Source organism: Oncorhynchus mykiss, chromosome 23 (assembly GCF_013265735.2).
Source record: "Oncorhynchus mykiss isolate Arlee chromosome 23, USDA_OmykA_1.1, whole genome shotgun sequence".
NCBI lineage: Eukaryota > Metazoa > Chordata > Actinopteri > Salmoniformes > Salmonidae > Oncorhynchus > Oncorhynchus mykiss.
The window spans coordinates 33,096,504-33,116,244 of NC_048587.1; the positions used below are offsets into that span (position 1 = coordinate 33,096,504).

A 19,741-nucleotide genomic window follows, 5' to 3' on the forward strand; every position below is an offset into this window, starting at 1 on the left:
CTGGACGGCTCTGACTTAGAATATGTGGACAACTACAAATACCTAGGTGTCTGGTTAGACTGTAAACTCTCCTTCCAGACCCACATCAAACATCTCCAATCCAAAGTTAAATCTAGAATTTCGCAACAAAGCATCCTTCACTCATGCTGCCAAACATACCCTTGTAAAACTGACCATCCTACCAATCCTCGACTTCGGCGATGTCATTTACAAAATAGCCTCCAATACCCTACTCAACAAATTGGATGCAGTCTATCACAGTGCCATCCGTTTTGTCACCAAAGCCCCATATACTACCCACCACTATGACCTGTACGCTCTCGTTGGCTGGCCCTCGCTTCATACTCGTCGCCAAACCCACTGGCTCCATGTCATCTACAAGACCCTGCTAGGTAAAGTCCCCCCTTATCTCAGCTCGCTGGTCACCATAGCATCACTCACCTGTAGCACGCATTCCAGCAGCAGTCACCCTCAAAACCAATTATTTCTTTGGCCGCCTCTCCTTCCAGTTCTCTGCTGCCAATGACTGGAACGAACTACAAAAATCTCTGAAACTGGAAACACTTATCTCTCTCACTAGCTTTAAGCACCAGCTGTCAGAGCAGCTCACAGATTACTGCACCTGTACATAGCCCACCTATAATTTAGCCCAAACAACTACCTCTTTCCCTACTGTATTTATTTATTTTGCTCCTTTGCACCCCATTATTTTTATTTCTACTTTGCACATTCTTCCACTGCAAATCTACCATTCCAGTGTTTTACTTGCTATATTGTATTTACTTTGCCACCATGGCCTTTTTTTGCCTTTACCTCCCTTATCTCACCTCATTTCCTCACATCGTATATAGACTTGTTACTACTGTATTATTGACTGTATGTTTGTTTTACTCCATGTGTAACTCTGTGTTGTTGTATGTGTCGAACTGCTTTGCTTTATCTTGGCCAGGTCACAATTGTAAATGAGAACTTAGCCTACCTGGTTAAATAAAGGTGAAATAAAAATAAATCAAATAAAAAAGGGTGAAAGAGGGCCACGATATCACAAATCATTCTGGTATACAAATGCCTGCCATTCTTCAAGAATGCATATGCATGCATGTTTGAACCATTTTAAATTAATGGGCTGAACACCTGATGTCATGTAAGAATTCCTCAGTGATGTCTACTCTGTCTCTCGCTCTGTGTGTGTGTGTGTGTGTGTGTGTGAGTGGGGGGGTTAGCTACATGTAAATGACAGGTATCTACTTAACTTTGGATGTCTCAGTATCTGACATGGCAGACAGCTCCACCCCTTGCAGTGTATCCACACCCTGACTGACAGGTTATAATCCCTCATATCACTGGGACGAGACTCAGCCTGTGTGTGTGTGGATGTGCTCACGTGCACATGTTTGTCTGTGAATGACAGGTATTTCTAAGTAGACGTCAGCTGTCACATCCTGTTCAGTTGTCCCAAAGAAAGTACTGGGGATGGGGTGGATCACAATACCAAAACAGAAGGTAGTGGGACATGCATCTCCGCTGATAATCTGTGTATGCATGACTATCCATACACTATTGGTGATCCAAAAGGTCTTCCATCATGTGTACACGAGGAAGGAGAAAACATCAGTAATTTATCAGAGGAGGCATTTAAAACATGAGCAATTAGCAACACTAATCTCATAGGGAATGACCTTCTCAACACCTTCCTTTCTAACATTACTCAATGACGGACTGCAGTATCAGAGCATGTGTATTTGTTCTCTGCAGGAAGTGAACCCACAACCATGGGGTTGCCAGCACCACACTCTTACCAACTGACTCTACAACCGCTCATCATTGAGGTAAATGGAGGTTTTTTCTTTATAGAAGCTATTACCCTTTGAGATGACAGAGAGAGGAAAATAAAGTGAGTTCTGCTTTGCCTCTCTGCTTCAGACTAAATTCAGTTCCACCCTGCTGCTTCACACTACCTGCTGGGCAGCTCTCATTTCGCCTGGCACCCGACCGCCGGCCCAAAGATGATTTTAGACCATGTAAGACTCTGCAGTCTGCACTTTCCTCATTTCCATTCCTCTCACCATCTCGGTTTTATTCTCCATATGTGATTCTCTCTGTCTTCTCTTTCCTTCTGTTTCTCTCTCTCACTCTCTTATCTCATCCCCTTTCACCTCTCTTCCATCCCCCTCTCCTCTTTCTTAATTCCCATCTTCCTTCCTCTGCATCTCAAACTACTCTTCCCCTCTTTCATTCCCTCTCTCATGTTCTATCACTGATGATAACATACAGTCCCAGTTTAACACTGATCCAGCCGTTGAGTAGAGGTTGTAACCGTACCCCTTAGTTCATCTTCCATTGCACTCACTTCTGTCATCATGAAGTGCTTTGAGAGGCTAGTCAAGGATCATATCACGTCCACCCTACCTGATACCCTAGACCCACTCCAATTTGTTTACCGCCCCAATAGGTCCACTGACGATGCAATCGCCATCACACTGCCCTAACCCATCTGGACAAGAGGAATACTTATGTAAGAATGCTGTTCAATGACTACAGCTCAGCATTTAACACCATGGTACCCTCCAAACTCGTCATTAAGCTCGAGACCCTGGGTGCGTTCTCAGCCTTTTCCTGCACTCCCTGTTCACCCACGACTGCGTGGCCATGCACGCTTCCAACTCAATCATCAAGTTTGCAAACGAGACTACAACGTTAGGTCTGATTACCAACAATGACGAGATGGCCTACAGGGAAGAGGTGAGGGCCCTCGGGGTGTGGTGTCAGAAAAATAACCTCTCAATGTCAACTAAACAAAGGAGATGATCGTGGACTACAGGAAACAGCAGAGTGAGCACACCCCCATCCACATCGACGGGACAGTAGTGGAGAAGGTGGAAAGTTTTAAGTTCCTTGGCGTACACATCACGGACAAACGGAAATGGTTCACCCGCACAGACAGCGTGGTGAAGGTGCAACAGCCCCTCTTCAACCTCAGGAGGCTGAAGAAATTTAGCTTGTCACCAAAAACACTTACAAACTTTTAAATATGTATCACCGCCTGCTACGGCAATTGCACCACCCTCAACCACAAGGCTTTCCGGAGAGTAGTGCGGTCTGCACAACGCATCACCGGGGGCAAACTACCTGCCCTCCAGGACACCTACAGCACCCGATGTTACAGGAAGGCCAAAAAGATCATCAAGGACAACAACCACCCGAGCCACTGCCTGTTCACCCCGCAATCATCCAGAAGGCGAGGTCAGTACAGGTGCATCAAAGCTGGGACCGAGAGACTGAAAAACAGATTCTATCTCAAGGCCATCAGACTGTTAAACAGCCATCACTAACATAGAGAGTATATTATATATATATATATATATATAATTTATTTTATATTTTATATATTAACTTTGTATGTTGTCTACCTCACTTGCTTTGGCAATGTTAACACATGTTTCCCATGCCAATAAAGCCCTTGAATTGAATTGAGTAGAGGTCGACCGATAATGATTTTTCAGCGCCGATACCGATTATTGGAGGACCAAAAAAAGCCGATACCGATTAAATCGGCAAATTTTTATTTATTTATTTGTAATAATGACAATTACAACAATACTGAATGAACACTTATTTTAACTTAATATAATACATCAATAAAATCAGTGTATCCTCAAATAAATAATGAAACCCAAAACCAAGGTTGCCAGGTGCACGGTGTTTCCTCCGACACATCGGGTTGGATGCGCGCTGTGTTAAGAAGCAGTGCTATGTCAGCAGTGTGTTGCTATGTCAGCAGTGCGTTGCTATGTCAGCAGTGCGTTGCTATGTCAGCAGTGCGTTGCTATGTCAGCAGTGTTATGCTATGTCAGCAGTGTTATACTATGTCAACAGTGTGTTGCTATGTCAGCAGTGTGTTGCTTCACAGGAGCTGTGAAGCACATATTTGCTCACTAGAGCCTAAATGTAAATGTATTTACAGTGCCTTGCGAAAGTATTCGGCCCCCTTGAACTTTGCGACCTTTTGCCACATTTCAGGCTTCAAACATAAAGATATAAAACTGTATTTTTTTGTGAAGAATCAACAACAAGTGGGACACAATCATGAAGTGGAACGACATTTATTGGATATTTCAAACTTTTTTAACAAATCAAAAACTGAAAAATTGGGCGTGTAAATTTATTCAGCCCCTTTACTTTCAGTGCAGCAAACTCTCTCCAGAAGTTCAGTGAGGATCTCTGAATGATCCAATGTTGACCTAAATGACTAATGATGATAAATACAATCCACCTGTGTGTAATCAAGTCTCCGTATAAATGCACCTGCACTGTGATAGTCTCAGAGGTCCGTTAAAAGCGCAGAGAGCATCATGAAGAACAAGGAACACACTAGGCAGGTCCGAGATACTGTTGTGAAGAAGTTTAAAGCCGGATTTGGATACAAAAAGATTTCCCAAGCTTTAAACATCCCAAGGAGCACTGTGCAAGCGATAATATTGAAATGGAAGGAGTATCAGACCACTGCAAATCTACCAAGACCTGGCCGTCCCTCTAAACTTTCAGCTCATACAAGGAGAAGACTGATCAGAGATGCAGCCAAGAGGCCCATGATCACTCTGGATGAACTGCAGAGATCTACAGCTGAGGTGGGAGACTCTGTCCATAGGACAACAATCAGTCGTATATTGCACAAATCTGGCCTTTATGGAAGAGTGGCAAGAAGAAAGCCATTTCTTAAAGATATCCATAAAAAGTGTTGTTTAAAGTTTGCCACAAGCCACCTGGGAGACACACCAAACATGTGGAAGAAGGTGCTCTGGTCAGATGAAACCAAAATTGAACTTTTTGGCAACAATGCAAAACGTTATGTTTGGCGTAAAAGCAACACAGCTGAACACACCATCCCCACTGTCAAACATGGTGGTGGCAGCATCATGGTTTGGGTCTGCTTTTCTTCAGCAGGTACAGGGAAGATGGATGGAGCCAAATACAGGACCATTCTGGAAGAAAACCTGATGAAGTCTGCAAAAACCTGAGACTGGGACGGAGATTTGTCTTCCAACAAGACAATGATCCAAAACATAAAGCAAAATCTACAATGGAATGGTTCAAAAATAAACATATCCAGGTGTTAGAATGGCCAAGTCAAAGTCCAGACCTGAATCCAATCGAGAATCTGTGGAAAGAACCGAAAACTGCTGTTCACAAATGCTCTCCATCCAACCTCACTGAGCTCGAGCTGTTTTGCAAGGAGGAATGAGAAAAAATGTCAGTCTCTCGATGTGCAAAACTGATAGAGACATACCCCAAGCGACTTACAGCTGTAATCGCAGCAAAAGGTGGCGCTACAAAGTATTAACTTAAGGGGGCTGAATAATTTTGCACGCCCAATTTTTCAGTTTTTGATTTGTTAAAGTTTTAAATATCCAATAAATGTCGTTCCACTTCATGATTGTGTCCCACTTGTTGTTGATTCTTCACAAAAAAATACAGTTTTATATCTTTGTGTTTGAAGCCTGAAATGTGGCAAAAGGTCGCAAAGTTCAAGGGGGACGAATACTTTCGCAAGGCACTGTATATTTTGCTGTGACTCTGTTGTGATCTAAAACCAATACATAAAAATAAAAAATATCACTAGAGCCTACTAATTGGTCGATATGCATGGATGTGTGTATATATTGACACAGGGGTCTCCCTCGTTTCCAACCAGGGGTTTCCAGATTAAAAGTGTGGAGTGAATGGAGGCAGATCCCACACTGCAGTAGCAGCAGTACCAGCCCACTCCTCTTCTCAAATCCAATCAAATGTTATTGGTCACATACACGTGTTTAGCAGATGTTATTGCGGGTGTAGTGAAATGCTTGTGATTCTAGCTCCGACAGTGTAGTAATATCTAACAAGTAATATCTAACAATTTCACAACATATATCCAATACACACATCTTAAGTAGAGGAATGGAATTAAGAATATATATATCTATACACCTCCCTCTGGCTGTAGGGAAGTGTAGGGAGCTCTAGAGAGGCAGGGTCAGGTCTTGTGTGGGGGGATCCAGCTCAGAAACTGCTGATCATGGGAGAGCTTAGAGGGCTGGGAGGGTAGGGAGGTAGAGAGTAGAGGCTATGGAGGGTAGGGAGGTATAGAGTAGAGGCTAGGGAGGTAGAGAGTAGAGGCTAGGGATGGCTGGGAGGGCTGGGAGGGTAGGGAGGTAGAGAGTAGAGGCTAGGGAGGGTAGGGAGGGCTATATGAGAGCTGTCAGAGCGGCGAGGTGAGAGGTGTTCAGTACCTCTGGGGGAGTCGGACTTAGAGAATACAGAGGGAGAGTGGGAAAAGGAGATATGAAGAGAGAAAGAGGGTGAATGAGTGACAGGGAGCATGTGAGAGAGAAGTTGGCAGAGAGAGACGGAGAGAAAGAGGGATGAGAGAGAAAGAGCAAGAGAGAGGAGAACCAGAGAACCAGAGAAAAACAAGAAAAAAAGAAAAGAGCAGAAAGCGATTGAACATTTTAAATCCTCTAAGTGTTTCCATTTCCCCCCATGCTGTGTTATTAATGTCCCCTAGTGCTGTCAAACACACACACACACACACACAGTACTGTCACAGTATCCAGCTGTAATTGATTATAGATTGCGTGTCTTGCTGCTGCTGCTTGCAGCCTCGGCCGGGCAGGCCATCCTAAATACTGCTGAATTTAGAACCCTTTCTGGACTCAGCAAGGGAATTAAAGTGATTCACATCTAATCAGGCCTGATACCATTTCACAGGAGTGTATGACCCGTCACTGCATTAATGCTACAATAGTGGCAGAGGGTAGTATAGTGAGATTAAAGTAGAACAAACAAGAATACTTGGTTAATCCAGTTGTGAAATATTGAGTATTGCGAATATTTCAATACTATTGAATTATTTCACACATACAGCGCAGTTGTCTTCCACAACACACACAGTGGGAGGAAGAGGAACAGAAAGGTCTACATTACATACAACACAACAGCCTGCACTGAAACACATGCTGTCTCCCAAGTGGTACTCTGTACCCTATGTAGTGCACTACTTTTGACCAGGGCCCAAGTGCCTCAAGGCAAAACAACACAACAACTTCAGTGGCATTTCAGAGACCGACTAGGACACTTATTATGAATGATTGTGTCTTTCCAGGAAATTACAGCAATTCACAATAATTATTATTATTATTGTGTCTTTCCCTATGGGCCTTGGTCAAAAGTAGTGCACTATACAGGGAATAGGTTGTCATTTGGAATGCTGTCTGGGAGTGCATAGTGGAGGATGATGAAAGGATATTTTGTTTTGTTCTCATTCAATTCCATCCCACCCATCTCTCTCGTGCTGGGCCAAGACACCCTACAGTGTAGCACTGTGCTCTCAACCTCTGATGCGGAGCCTAAACACCCCACAGAGCAGCATGATGCTCTCAACCCCTCTCTCTGTCAGTGCTCATCTAGGTGCACTCAATCTACGCCATGCCTGCTGATCTAGGCACAGTCTATCTACGCAGACTTCCCAAGAGCCCACATCTTCTGGTGCTGGGCCAAGACACCCAACAGCGCTATATAGCTGCTGAATCTAGGCACACTATCTACTACGCCATGCCTGCTAATCTACGTTCACAAGACAACAAAGTGTTGGCGAGGGGATCTTTCTTGATAAAGCTATAAATACTAACCAAATGAGGAAAGTACATGAAATATCTCAATCTAAAAACATAAACATACTTTAAATAAATAATAATTAAATAAACAGCTGTTAAAGGGAAAGCATGCATAGAGTTTCTCTTTGACATTCCGAACAAGGGCAATATCCAGGACTGGTACAGTAAGCTACAGTAATAATTCCCTGACATCACCCACACAGTAATCTCCTGAATCATCTTAAATTGAGTATTTGGCTGCACTGTCACCAACAAACACCCGTCCCTTCAGTCCCCCAAACAGGAATTGTTAAGACCACACTGTAAAATGGAAACAGAACCCATTGGCCTTATTCAAGTACTTCAGAAATGCATCCTTCCTTGAAGTAATCACAGACCTCATTTGGTTGGACTGGTGAAAGTAATAAGGTGGTACTCTTCCTCAAGGAAGGATGCATTTCTGAACTATTTGAATAAGGCCAATGGGTTCTGTTTCCATTTCACAGTGTGGTCTTAACAATTCCTGTTTGGGGGACTGAAGGGGCGGGTGTTTGTTGTGCCTACATCAGACAAAATGAGGAACAGGTGCCATGGTTGCCGTTTATCAAACAACCTTTGTTTTGTGTGTGTTTTGTTAAGTCCAAGAGTGTCCCAAATTGCATCCTATTCCGTACTTGGGCTCTAGTCAAACGTAGTGCACTATATATGGAATAGGGTGCCATTTGGGAGCAACCTATATATGTCATGCAACCACCCTGACATAAAGATCATTGTCTCGGAGCCCAGGTGAACGCTAGGCTCCATGTGGCAGGTTATATTGCTTTAGCCACCAAGCCAACTGCTTGCATTGCTTTCTAGCTTTAACGGTTCACAAACACAAGCGAAACGACATCCACATGATTTGATGATCAAGCTGGCAAACAACAGACACACACTGAACCCAACACCATGACCACATCCGGTCCTGAATCACTGAATCTTCATAATGAGCTTCGCTTCGACAACCAAACTGTCTACACCCCCCCACCTACCTGCGTGCCCAGCCATCCTGAATTTTTTATTTGACTGGCATCGACTGCATGGGGGACTGAGGTTTGTATGAATGCACAGAACGTTTTCTGTTCATTAAAAATGAAGTGGAGGAGAAGAACAGGTGCAGGCAGGGACTTAGTGGCACAGCCCTGGCACGCTGCTGTGGAAGAGAGCTGCGCTCTCTAGTGCTACTGCTACTTCTAACCAGCACAGAGAGAGAGGGATAGAGAGGGGTGAGGAGGAGTAGGATATAAAGAGAGAAAGGGGGAAGAATTGTTGGAGGGGGAATGCAGATTGAACCGATTCGATGAGAGAGAGAGAGAGAGACCTAAGGATAGGTCAGCTCTGCTTGTTTTTATTCCAACAGTGTGCTACTGTGTGAGTGCATTTGTGTGTTTCGGCACCACTACACACTCTCCTAAAAATAAGGAGTGTGTGTGATCCTCTCCCACAGGTGCGTCTCATTAGCAGTCTGATGAACATTCTAAACTGATATATTCTGTGTCATCATCAACGATAGAAAACACCATAGGGTTCTGACCAAAAGTAGTGCTCTATGTAGGAAATAGGGTGCCATTTGGGACAAGCCCACTGTCTCCAATGCTGATCAGACTGATTCGAAAGTATGACTTCACAATGTGACGTTAATAGGGGGAAGTTAGTTAGAGCATAAAATTGTATTCACTGTTGATTTGGCTTCTGCAATCAGAGAGACTAAATCTGATAAATTATGCATAACGTGCAGAATGACTGCAATTTCAATAATGCAGTGTCATCTAATTTATTTTTATAACAAGAATGGATAAGATGGTGGCTTGACTGGTAAGCTGCTACACAATGATGGAGGCTGCATCCCAAATAGTACCCTATTTTCTATATAGTGCTATACATCCTGGTCAAAAGTAGTGCATTACATAGGGAATAGGGTGCAATTTAAGACATAAGCTCATCGAATGAGTCTATCTAAATTTGATCCAGGTTGATAGAGTAATAACAGCAATCATAGCTCATCACCCCTATAATGGAGTCTCATTGAACAGCTTATTAACATATTAACATTTTGACCAGTTTGTGTGACTGTGAAACCTGGGTGGAAAAGGAGAGTTTGAGACATTTAATGGAGTTTGAGACAAAGAGGAAACATAAGCGTTTCGCTGTACCTGCGATTGCATCTGCAAAATGTGTGTATGCGACCAATACAATTTCCTTTGCTGGATCAACAACCTCTTTCGGTGTCCGTTTGCTTTGTGTTAACAGTTCATATTGAACATGGACTACTAATTGAGTGCAAAATGACTGTTTCAACATCACAATGGCCATTTGAAGAGGAGGCCAGGGGATAAAGCATGTTGGCTCAACCGTGAATCACGCTAGGGTACAGAAGACACTGACTATACCAGGAATATAGAAAGAACAAGAATCAAGTCTATTTAGAGTTGGGGGATGAGATTTTATTAAAAGCGAAACAGCTGTCGGCCACAAACAATCCAATGCAAGCTCTGCAAGCTCTGCATACCGTAGGTCTTCATTTTGAAATAGAATACATATTTAATATTCATGTATGTTTTGGTGGTTGTGTGTGTATATACTGTGTGGGCGAAGCATATTTGTGTGCATGTGCTTATAATTATTGTTTTCCATTGTTGCATTAATATTAAACTCCCCTCAAAGGAGCGTCAGCGATAATTTGAGTAAATTTGCCTTATTTAACAGTGTCATGGGTGATCCTTCATAGAATAACCAAGTCATTTCCTGAAAAACTGCCATTTAACTCATTTTCCAATTGTTTGCATTTTCCATTTATTTCTGTTCAAAGATGTGTCACCACTCCATAGGTGGAGGACTGTGTCACATGTGTGGTAGTGCAAAACCAAGAGTCAGACAAGGCAATTCCGTTCTCAAATGGGGATTTATTTAACTCAAAAGGCTTGACAGGTAGCTAGGGGAACCTTCAGGTCCCAAAATATGTTTTTACTCAAAGAAACATGGGTAACCTTCAAAAATCCACTACTGGCCCTTTTAAAAGGTATACTCAGCGATATGACCTAGATGCAGAAAGTAAACGGCATAATGCATGTGTCAAACTCTTTCCACAAAGGGTTGAGTATCTGCACATTAGTTGCTCCTCCCTTGTACTTGATTTGATGAAATGGGGTCACTAATTAGTAAGGAACTCCCCTCACCTGGTTGTCTGTCTTAATTGAAAGGAAAACACCAAAACCTGCAGACACTAGGCCTGCCAAGGAATGAGTTTGACACCCCTGTCATAGTGGGTCCATTTCAGCAACAACTAAGTGTTGAAGCGCAAGGTTCAACTTCTCTGCTGTTTTAGTGGCCTGGCTAATACGCTGTGAACAGCTTGAAGCGAACTTGTCCACAAGCGCAGATAGTGTGTTTATGTGTCAGAGCGAAGTCTTGCATCTCGCTCATCTCAACATCTGCGGTGCTGCTCGTGGCAACGTCATTTCACTAAATCAACCTTTAAGGCAATAACTTCAACTTAAATAACTGGGGAAGATAATATCTTATCCCGTGGCAGAGATAGCTTCAAACATTAGGCATATGGCATGCTGGCTAGTGATGTTACGTTTGATACCGGAGCTCCAAGGCAGGCATCGAAATCACTAAAGCTTCGATCACACCAACAGCGTTATTGCATTTTGGTACACCAGAATTACATTCATTTCCAATGAAACGCTGCATTTGCCTTGCAGCATTGCGTTGCAGAGGCAGTTGCAGTGCGCTCGGTGCATACGTTGTATTTATCCAACGTATGTGTTAAACTGTATGCATAAACTGCATGACAGAAATGGAAGCAGAAGGTGAATTTTGAACTTTTGTTGCATGCATATCCAGATGATGCTGCATACTATTTTGCACAAGGACGCTGTCGGTGTGATCGAAGCGTAAGCAGCTAACTTTGATGCTTGTATCACTTTATCAGAAGGTTGTCATCAATGATGTCCAAAGCTTTGTTTGATCTCATGCTTTTTTCAACCGTGTGTTGCAAAATGCGAGATCACATTGATTTTGTAGTGGTTCTGGTGCTTTCTTTGATAGGCCTGGTTCCCGCAGACATCGCTCAAACCAAGCCATTTTTATCTATGGTGTCCACAGATCGATTTATAAGCAAAAATGTCAGTCGGAATCGGTACCAGAACCACGCAGGTACCCTAAACAGGAGACTTTACATCTAAGAGATTTTAAAGTGGAAAATCTGAGTCAAAGCGTAATTCCATTAATGTCGAATTGCCCTTTACAATGACACATTATTGAATTATTTTTTACATGGAGGGGGCCAACCATCACCTCAATACAGAAATAAGGACTATTTGCACACATTTCCTTGCAATAATTAACTCAGAGAAAAAAAATATGGTATTGTGTTGTATGCTCCAATTAAGACATAATCCCTCAACCTAGATATGGGATCAATTAAAACAGGAATATTATTATTGAAAATAATATGAGTTTACAAAACATTAAGAACACATTCATAATATTGAGTTGACCACACTGTAGCTTTCACCTGGATTCACCTGGTCAATCTATGTTATGGAAAGAGCAGGGTTTCATAATGTTTTCTACACTCATTGTATAATCCAACAGGCCTCTCGTCCAAGTCATGTTGTGATCGTTAGTAATCATATTGTGGCAGGATAGAGGCAGGATTTCACACACACACACACACACACACACACACACACACACACACACACACACACACACACACACACACACACACACACACACACAATATTCGTAGACAAAGCAATATCTAGATGCCATTTAGGCTAAAAGCCGGATTCAGTTTGAAGCTAACTGCATTACCTTGGTAATCAATTATCAGAACTTGTATTATAATTGCATTATTGCATTGTGCCTATTCTGTTTGTAACATGTCATTTGCAAACACTTGCCTGAGTCAATAGCAGGATGACAGCAGGCCAGAGTGCATATTGTGAGAAAGTGGACATGGCAAACCGTATAAGGGGTGAATGTGGGTGCAGTGCTTTAAAGGAGAACAAATTGCGATCAAAAAAATTGCACCTGGTGTATTCTACACTGAACAAAAACATAAACTCAACTTCTAAAGTGTTGGTCCCATGTTTCATGAGCTGAAATAAAAGATCCCAGACATTTTCCATACGCACAAAAAGCTTATTTCTCTCAAATGTTGTACACAAATTTGTTTACATCACTGTTAGTGAGCATTTCTCCATTACACAGGTGCATCTTGTGCTGGGGACAATAAAAGGCCACTCTAAAATGTGCAGTTTTGTCAGACAACAGAACCTGTCTCAGGGAAGCTCATCTGTGTGCTTGTCGTCCTCACCAGGGTCTTTACCTGACTGCAGTTCGGTGTCGTAACTGACTTCAATGGGCAAATTCTCATCTTCAATGGCCACTGGCATGCTGGAGAAGTGTGCTCGTCACGGATGAATCCCGACTTCAACTGTACCGGGCAGATGGCAGACAGCATGTATGGCGTTGTGTGGGCGAGCGGTTTGCTGATGTCAACGTTGTGAACAGAGGCCAGAGTGCATGGTGGCGGTTTATGGTATGGGCAGGCATAAGCTATGGACAATGAACACAATTGCATTTTATCGATGGCAATTTGAATGCAGAGACACCGAGATCCTGAGGCCCATTGTCGTGCCATTTGTCCGCCGCCATCACCTCAAGTTTCAGCATGATAATGCACGGCCCCATGTTGCAAGGATCTGTACACAATTCCTGGAAGTTGAAAATGTCACCGTTCTTCCATGGCCTGCATACTCACCAGACATGGCACCCATTGAGCATGTTTGGGATGCTCTGGAACGACGTGTACGACAACGTGTTCCAGTTCTTGATAATATCCAGCACCTTCACACAGCTATTGAAGAGGAGTGGGACATCATTCCACAGGCCACAATCAACAGCTTGATCAACTCTATGCGAAGGTGATGTGTCACGCTGAATGAGGCTAATGGTGGTCACACCAGATACTGCCTGTTTTTCTGACCCATGTCCCTACCTTTTTATGTGACCAACAGATGCATATCTGTATTCCCAGTCATGAGAAATCCATATATTAGGGCCTAATACATGTATTTCAATTGACTGATTTCCTTACATGAACTGTGTTTTGAAGGACTCTGTTGCTATATATGACAAAACTGAAATGCTGAATTGTTTCAATGAGCACTTTGTATCATCTGGTAGGCTGTTTTATTCAGTGTCCTCTGTCTCTGTACAACCCTGTGTGGATGAACCAGTGAGAGCTGGTCAAACTTTTTGCCATTCTCAGTGCAGGTGGTACATAAAGCCCTGAAATCCTTAGATCAGAGAAAGCCTGCAGTTCCTGATCTTTTGGATCCCTGATTTTTAAATCTGGCAGCTGATTTTATAACTGAACCACTTATATCTCTGTTCAATCTAACCCTGGAATGTAATGAAATTCCAAATACCTGGAAATCAGCATTTGTCCTACCACTTTTAAAAGGGGGAGATCCAACTCTTTTAAATAATTATAGGCCAATCACAAAGCAGTCACCCCTGGTGAAAATACTTGAAACCCTTGTAAGTGAACAGCTAAAATAGTTTTTATTTACTAACTCTATTTTATCAATGTACCAATGTGGTCATCAGGAAGAAGCATAGCACAATTACAGCAGCCATGAAGGTTTAAAATTATATCACTGAAGCCATTGACAAAAAACAGCACTGTGTCTCACTTTTTATTGATCTCTCTAAGGCTTTTGATACAGTTGATCATGCTATACTAAGGCAGAGATTGTCGAGTGTAGGTCTTTCGGAGCATGCAGTTGCATGGTTTGCTAACTATCTGTCTGATCGAACTCAGTGCACTCAATTTGATGGGCTTATGTCTGTTAAATTGTCTGTCTTGAATGGTGTGCCCCAAGGCTCTGTACTTGGTCCTCTCTTATTCACTATTTATATAAGTTTATATAAAAATGTCCAAAATGCACAACTTCATTTTTATGCTGATGATACTGTTATTTACTGTTGTGCCTCATCTCTTAGAAAAGCTTTCCAGAACTTGCAAACTGCTTTTTATACTGTTCAACATACCTTGTGTCAATTGATGCTTATCCTCAATACTGACAAAACTAAACTAATGGTGTTTTCTAATGCAAGAAATAGACCTCTGAACCTTTCACCTATTACTTACTACCTGTCAAGGCAAGGAGATTGAGGTTGTAACCTCATATAAATATCTTGGAATTTTAATTGATGACGGCCTCTCTTTTAAATTGCATATTCAAAAAAATTGAAGCTGAAATTGGGATTTTATTTTAGGAATAAGGCCTGTTTTTCTTTTGAAACCAGAAGGAGGCTAGTATCAGCCACATGTATGCCTTTACTAGACTATGGGGATATTTTATATATGAATGCTTCCGCTCAGTGTTTGAGATCAATTGACACTCTTTACCATGGCACTTTGAGATTTATTTTAAACTGCAAAACCCTTACGCACCACTGCACTTTGTATACCAGGGTTGGCTGGCCTTCTCTAGTCACTCGTAGGCTCAGTCACTGGTATACTTTTATTTACAAAGCCATGTTGGGTTTACTACCTTTTTATTTGTGCATTTTTATTGTTCAGAAATGTGGTGGGTACTCTCTTCGTTCGCTGGACGTTATCCTGCTAACTGTTCCAAATGTCCGAACTGAATTTGGTAAAAGGGCTTTTATGTACTCTGCGCCATCGTCTTGGAACACCTTACAAAATACTTTTAAACTGGAAGAACTTGTCCCGGTTGGTGTTTTTAAATCACTGATGAAGGATTTTGAGGCTGATTCCCTGACCTGTCAATGTTTTTAATTAGCTGTTTTATACTCTTGTGAATTCAATGTTTTTTACTAGATTACTTGTAGTTTTTCATATTGTCTGTCTGTAATTTTTTTGTAATGACTTGGTGCTGCCTATCTTGGCCAGGGCGCTCTTGAAAAATAGATTTTTATCCCAATGAGCCCTTCCTGGTTAAATAAAGGTTACATAAATAAAAACTTAGAAATATTGTTGAAATTGTTGCGTTTATACTTTAGTTTAGTTCATTCTGACTTATGTTCAGACTCTGACTGAGTTCCCCAAAAAATAGACATTATTATTATTTTATTCACTGGCTCTCATTGGCCATTCCTGAGCTGTCGTTGGGTATTGCTGACCAATCACCGTTCTCAAAACTTGTCGTTGCACATTTCACACAACAAGAGAATTGCAGATTCTGTGCCGAATTCTGTGTGGAAGTTTAGAAGACCTGTTGTCTTCCAAGTCGGTAATTGAAGAAGTATGCTAATTAAAGGTTTGGGAGTGAACGTTATTTATAATAAAAGGTTACCTGGAGAAAATCTGACCTCTCAAAAATGAAAATGGATGGCGCTCCCTTCAGGGAACTAGTGTTCCTAAACCCTCCCTGAACGCTTGAAAAACAAAACAAGTGATGCTCCCCTATAACCAAAATAATAATGTAAACAAAGTGGATAGCAGAGAACGTCTACCATTTATTGGACAGACTAGAGCCTTAGATATGCAGTTTAAGAAACTGTTCTTCGTCCTGTCAGCATTACATGTGGACGCAGGAATTTGTATATCGTACAGGGCTACGGGCCAGAAGGTTGCGGGTTCACAGACCACCATGGACAAGAGTAGGCGTGGATAGATCTCCTGTATAGTAAAATCATAGCATCTATCATCGTATTTGCCTATCAGAGAAAACAATAGCCTTTTTTAAACATTTCATGCAATTCTACATAATTTTACTAGCAGAATATTTTTATACCACACAAATTACTGAAATTACAGTCTAAAAATGGACAGAGATATGCCTGTGTTAATCTTATCATTTATCCAATGCCAAATCAGTGTGTATTGTGTGCAACGAAACTGTCCCCTGTTTGCAAATAAGCACGTAAGCAGATACCCATCAACTAGTCATTGCGCTAATGCTAGTTAGCATTCGCTCGCGAAACTACCTCTAACTTCCTTCATACTGGACACAGATACATAAAAAATGGTATCCACGAGTTCATCTGACTCTGAGGAAGTAGATGAAAAGCCTCATTGCCAAAATCCCGATGAATCCCTTTAACATTTCCTATAATAAAGCATATCAGCCAGCTGGAACAGTAATAATGGTCTGACTGCGATATTTTTAATAGCTACATGGTTATTATAAAGTGCCTCGGGCGGAATCCTACCGCTCGCATCCGTTGCCCTATCAACACAGCTTACCGCATTACCGCGGATCTCTCAATCAACCAAAACAGCGACTCACGTCTCTGAAGCGATTCCAGTGCTTGATCTTGCGGCTGTACTGTGAAATGGTGGACAGCCAATGCTCGTCTTCCATGAAATTCCCTGTTTTTTCTGCCTCTTTCCCGTTCTTAATTTCCGCCTGCAAGGTGGATCCCACCAGCATCATCACCGGGACGAGAAGGACCCCCAATTCGGTCATTATCACCATGGTAAGCGCTTAGAAAAGGCGCGCGGCACTCGATATAGCTTCTCTTCTGGAGAAAAAGACGAGGATGCGACTAGAGTGAAATGTAACCTGTTTGCGGAGATGCGCCTTCCTACTACTGCTGCCGCGAAAAGGAGAGGGGAGAGAGAAAGAAGTAGAGGGAGAAAGAGAGAAAGGGGGGGGGGGGGGTGACGCTTTCATGTGTTACGAAATGTATAGCACCTGGCGAGGTTACGCATTAAAGGTACAATAGTGTCTACTGTTATGACATTCCCTCTCCTTGCTCCCATTGAATATGACGTATATAAGGACATTACACATGCATCAATTGATAAATGGTGGATGGTGGAATCATATCTTACCTCGTTTAACTAACTAATTGTAGCCTATGATCTGAATATACCACTTGTCTTAAAGAAAGCAATACATCATTCAGTTAAAACGTCCTCTTGTGACCACTCTTTTTACATTTTAGTTATTTAGCAGATGCTCTTATCCAGAGCGATTTACAGTTAGTGCATTCATCTGAAGATAACCACATCACAGTCGTAGTAAGTACATTTTTCCTCAATAAAGAAGTTATCAGCAAAGTCGGTGCCACTGCCATTTGCTTTAGCTCAGTGGGATAACACAGTCACTCTCGAGGTACACGGACAACCCAATACCCGTTTGGTCATGTTCAGATGTAACAGAGATCATGCGTCTGTGCAAATAATTCACAGCTGGGAATCGCCTATCACTTTATATCAGTCTCCTATCTATTACTATCGTGCCTATTTAATTTCCTCTATCACTTTCCTACCTGCATATCGCTGAGCTAGGTGGGACAAGCCAGCCCCGAGGGAGTTCTGTTGTAGACGCGCTGTAATTATAATACAGGATTAACGGATGCCGTCTTTACTATTCCTTCACTGAATATACCATTTTATTGCTCCTCTCTCTAAAGCCAGTATTCGAAGGGGATAATCTAATCTCTCCACAGAAAGCAATCAGTTTTCCAGCAAAAGAGCGAGGGGGGAGAAAATCGTTTAGATTGAAAACGCACACACGAGTACACAGAGCTAAATTGAATTCAGATGGGAATTGTGACTGTCTAGTAGGCCTACATATCGCGGCTTTTTCTTTACTGTTAAGACTTTGCATGTCTCACATTCATCACAAACTGCAAGTGGAGGGAAAGTACTTAAGGTGCCTTCAGAAAGTATTCACACCCCTTTACTTTTTTCACATTTTAATGTGTTACAAAGTGGGATTTAAATTGATTTAATTGTAATTTGTGTTGTCAATGTGGAAAAAGTGGAAGAAAAGTTCTAACATTTGTAAAAAATAATAATAATTAAAATTATTATAATCATAAAAATTAAAAATAATAAAACACAAATATATCTTGATTAGATAAGCGTTCAAACCCCTGAGTCAATACATGTTAAACTCAGCTGTGAGACTTTCTGGGTAGTCTCTAAAAAAAATTGCACACCTGGATTGTACAATATCTGCACATTTTTCAAGTTCTGGCAAATTGGTTGTTGATCATTGCTAGACAGTCATTTTGAAGTCTTGCCATAGAATTTCAAGCCGGTTTAAGTCAAAACTGGAACTAGGCCACTCAGGAACATTCAATGTCATCTTGGTAAGCAACTCCAGTGTATATTTTTGTTTTAGGTTATCGTCCTGCTGACAGGTGAATTTGTTCTCCCAGTGTCTGTTGGAATGCAGACTAAACCAAGGTTTCCTCTAGGAGTTTGCCTGTGCTTAGGTCTATTCCGTTTATTTTTATCCTAAAAAACTCCCTAGTCCTTGCCAATGACAAGCATATGCATAACATGATGCAGCCACCACCATACTTGAAATTATGAAGAGTGGTGCTCGGTGATGTGTTGTGTTGGATTTGCCATAAACATAATTATTATGTGTATTAAGGACAAAACGTTCTTTGTCAATTTTTTTGCAGTTTTAATTTGGTTCCTCATTGCGAACAGGATGCATATTCTGGAATATTTTATTCTGTACATGCTTTCTTTTTTTCACCCTGTTATTTAGGTTAGTATTATAGAGCAACTACAATGTTGTTGATCCATCCTCAGTTTTCTCCTATTACAGCCATTAAAGGTGCACTATGCAGAAATTGCTCCAACATCTGGTTGCTAAATTTATAATACTTCGCCTAATTTCAGTTTATGTGACAAAAAAAAGCAAGTATAGTGTAGAGAATCACTGTACCATCTAAACCGCTGTAAAATATATTTTTTATATCCAAAAACATAGTATTTTCAGCCGTTTTAAGCTGGTGCACAAAACCGAAAGTACAAGATGCAAAAACTAAACTTAACTGGAATCATAGAAAAAGTGCACATAGAACATATCCACCTCTTCTTAGACTTGCTTTCAATGAGAATGACAGATCTATAACTCACTTTTCTATGTGAATATTGTAGCTTTAAACTCTACCTGTTTTAATGTCACCATTGGCCTCATGGTGAAATCCCTGAGAATGGATCAACAACATTCCTCTCAACTGAGTATATTTGTAGTGATTGGGTGTATCGATACACCATCCAAAGTATAATGAATAACTTTACCATGCTCAAAGGGATGTTCAACTTATGT

At 41.6% G+C, this 19,741-nt stretch overlaps 1 protein-coding gene across 3 annotated transcripts in view; it reads right to left on the bottom strand.

Moving 5' to 3' along the window:
* Nucleotides 1-19,741, bottom strand: part of LOC110503103 (testican-2) — a 102,550-nt gene that overhangs the window by 57,834 nt on the left and 24,975 nt on the right. Inside the window, exon 1 of one of the 3 annotated variants that reach the window (XM_036960239.1) lies at nt 16,949-17,282. The exons of 1 other annotated variant lie outside the window; for it this stretch is intronic. In XM_036960239.1, coding sequence (XP_036816134.1) covers nt 16,949-17,137 — 189 coding nt within the window. In that variant the 5' untranslated portion in view covers nt 17,138-17,282. Of the gene's footprint in view, nt 1-16,948; nt 17,283-19,741 lie in introns of those variants that run through there. One more of the 3 variants, XM_036960238.1, reaches the window with a different exon arrangement.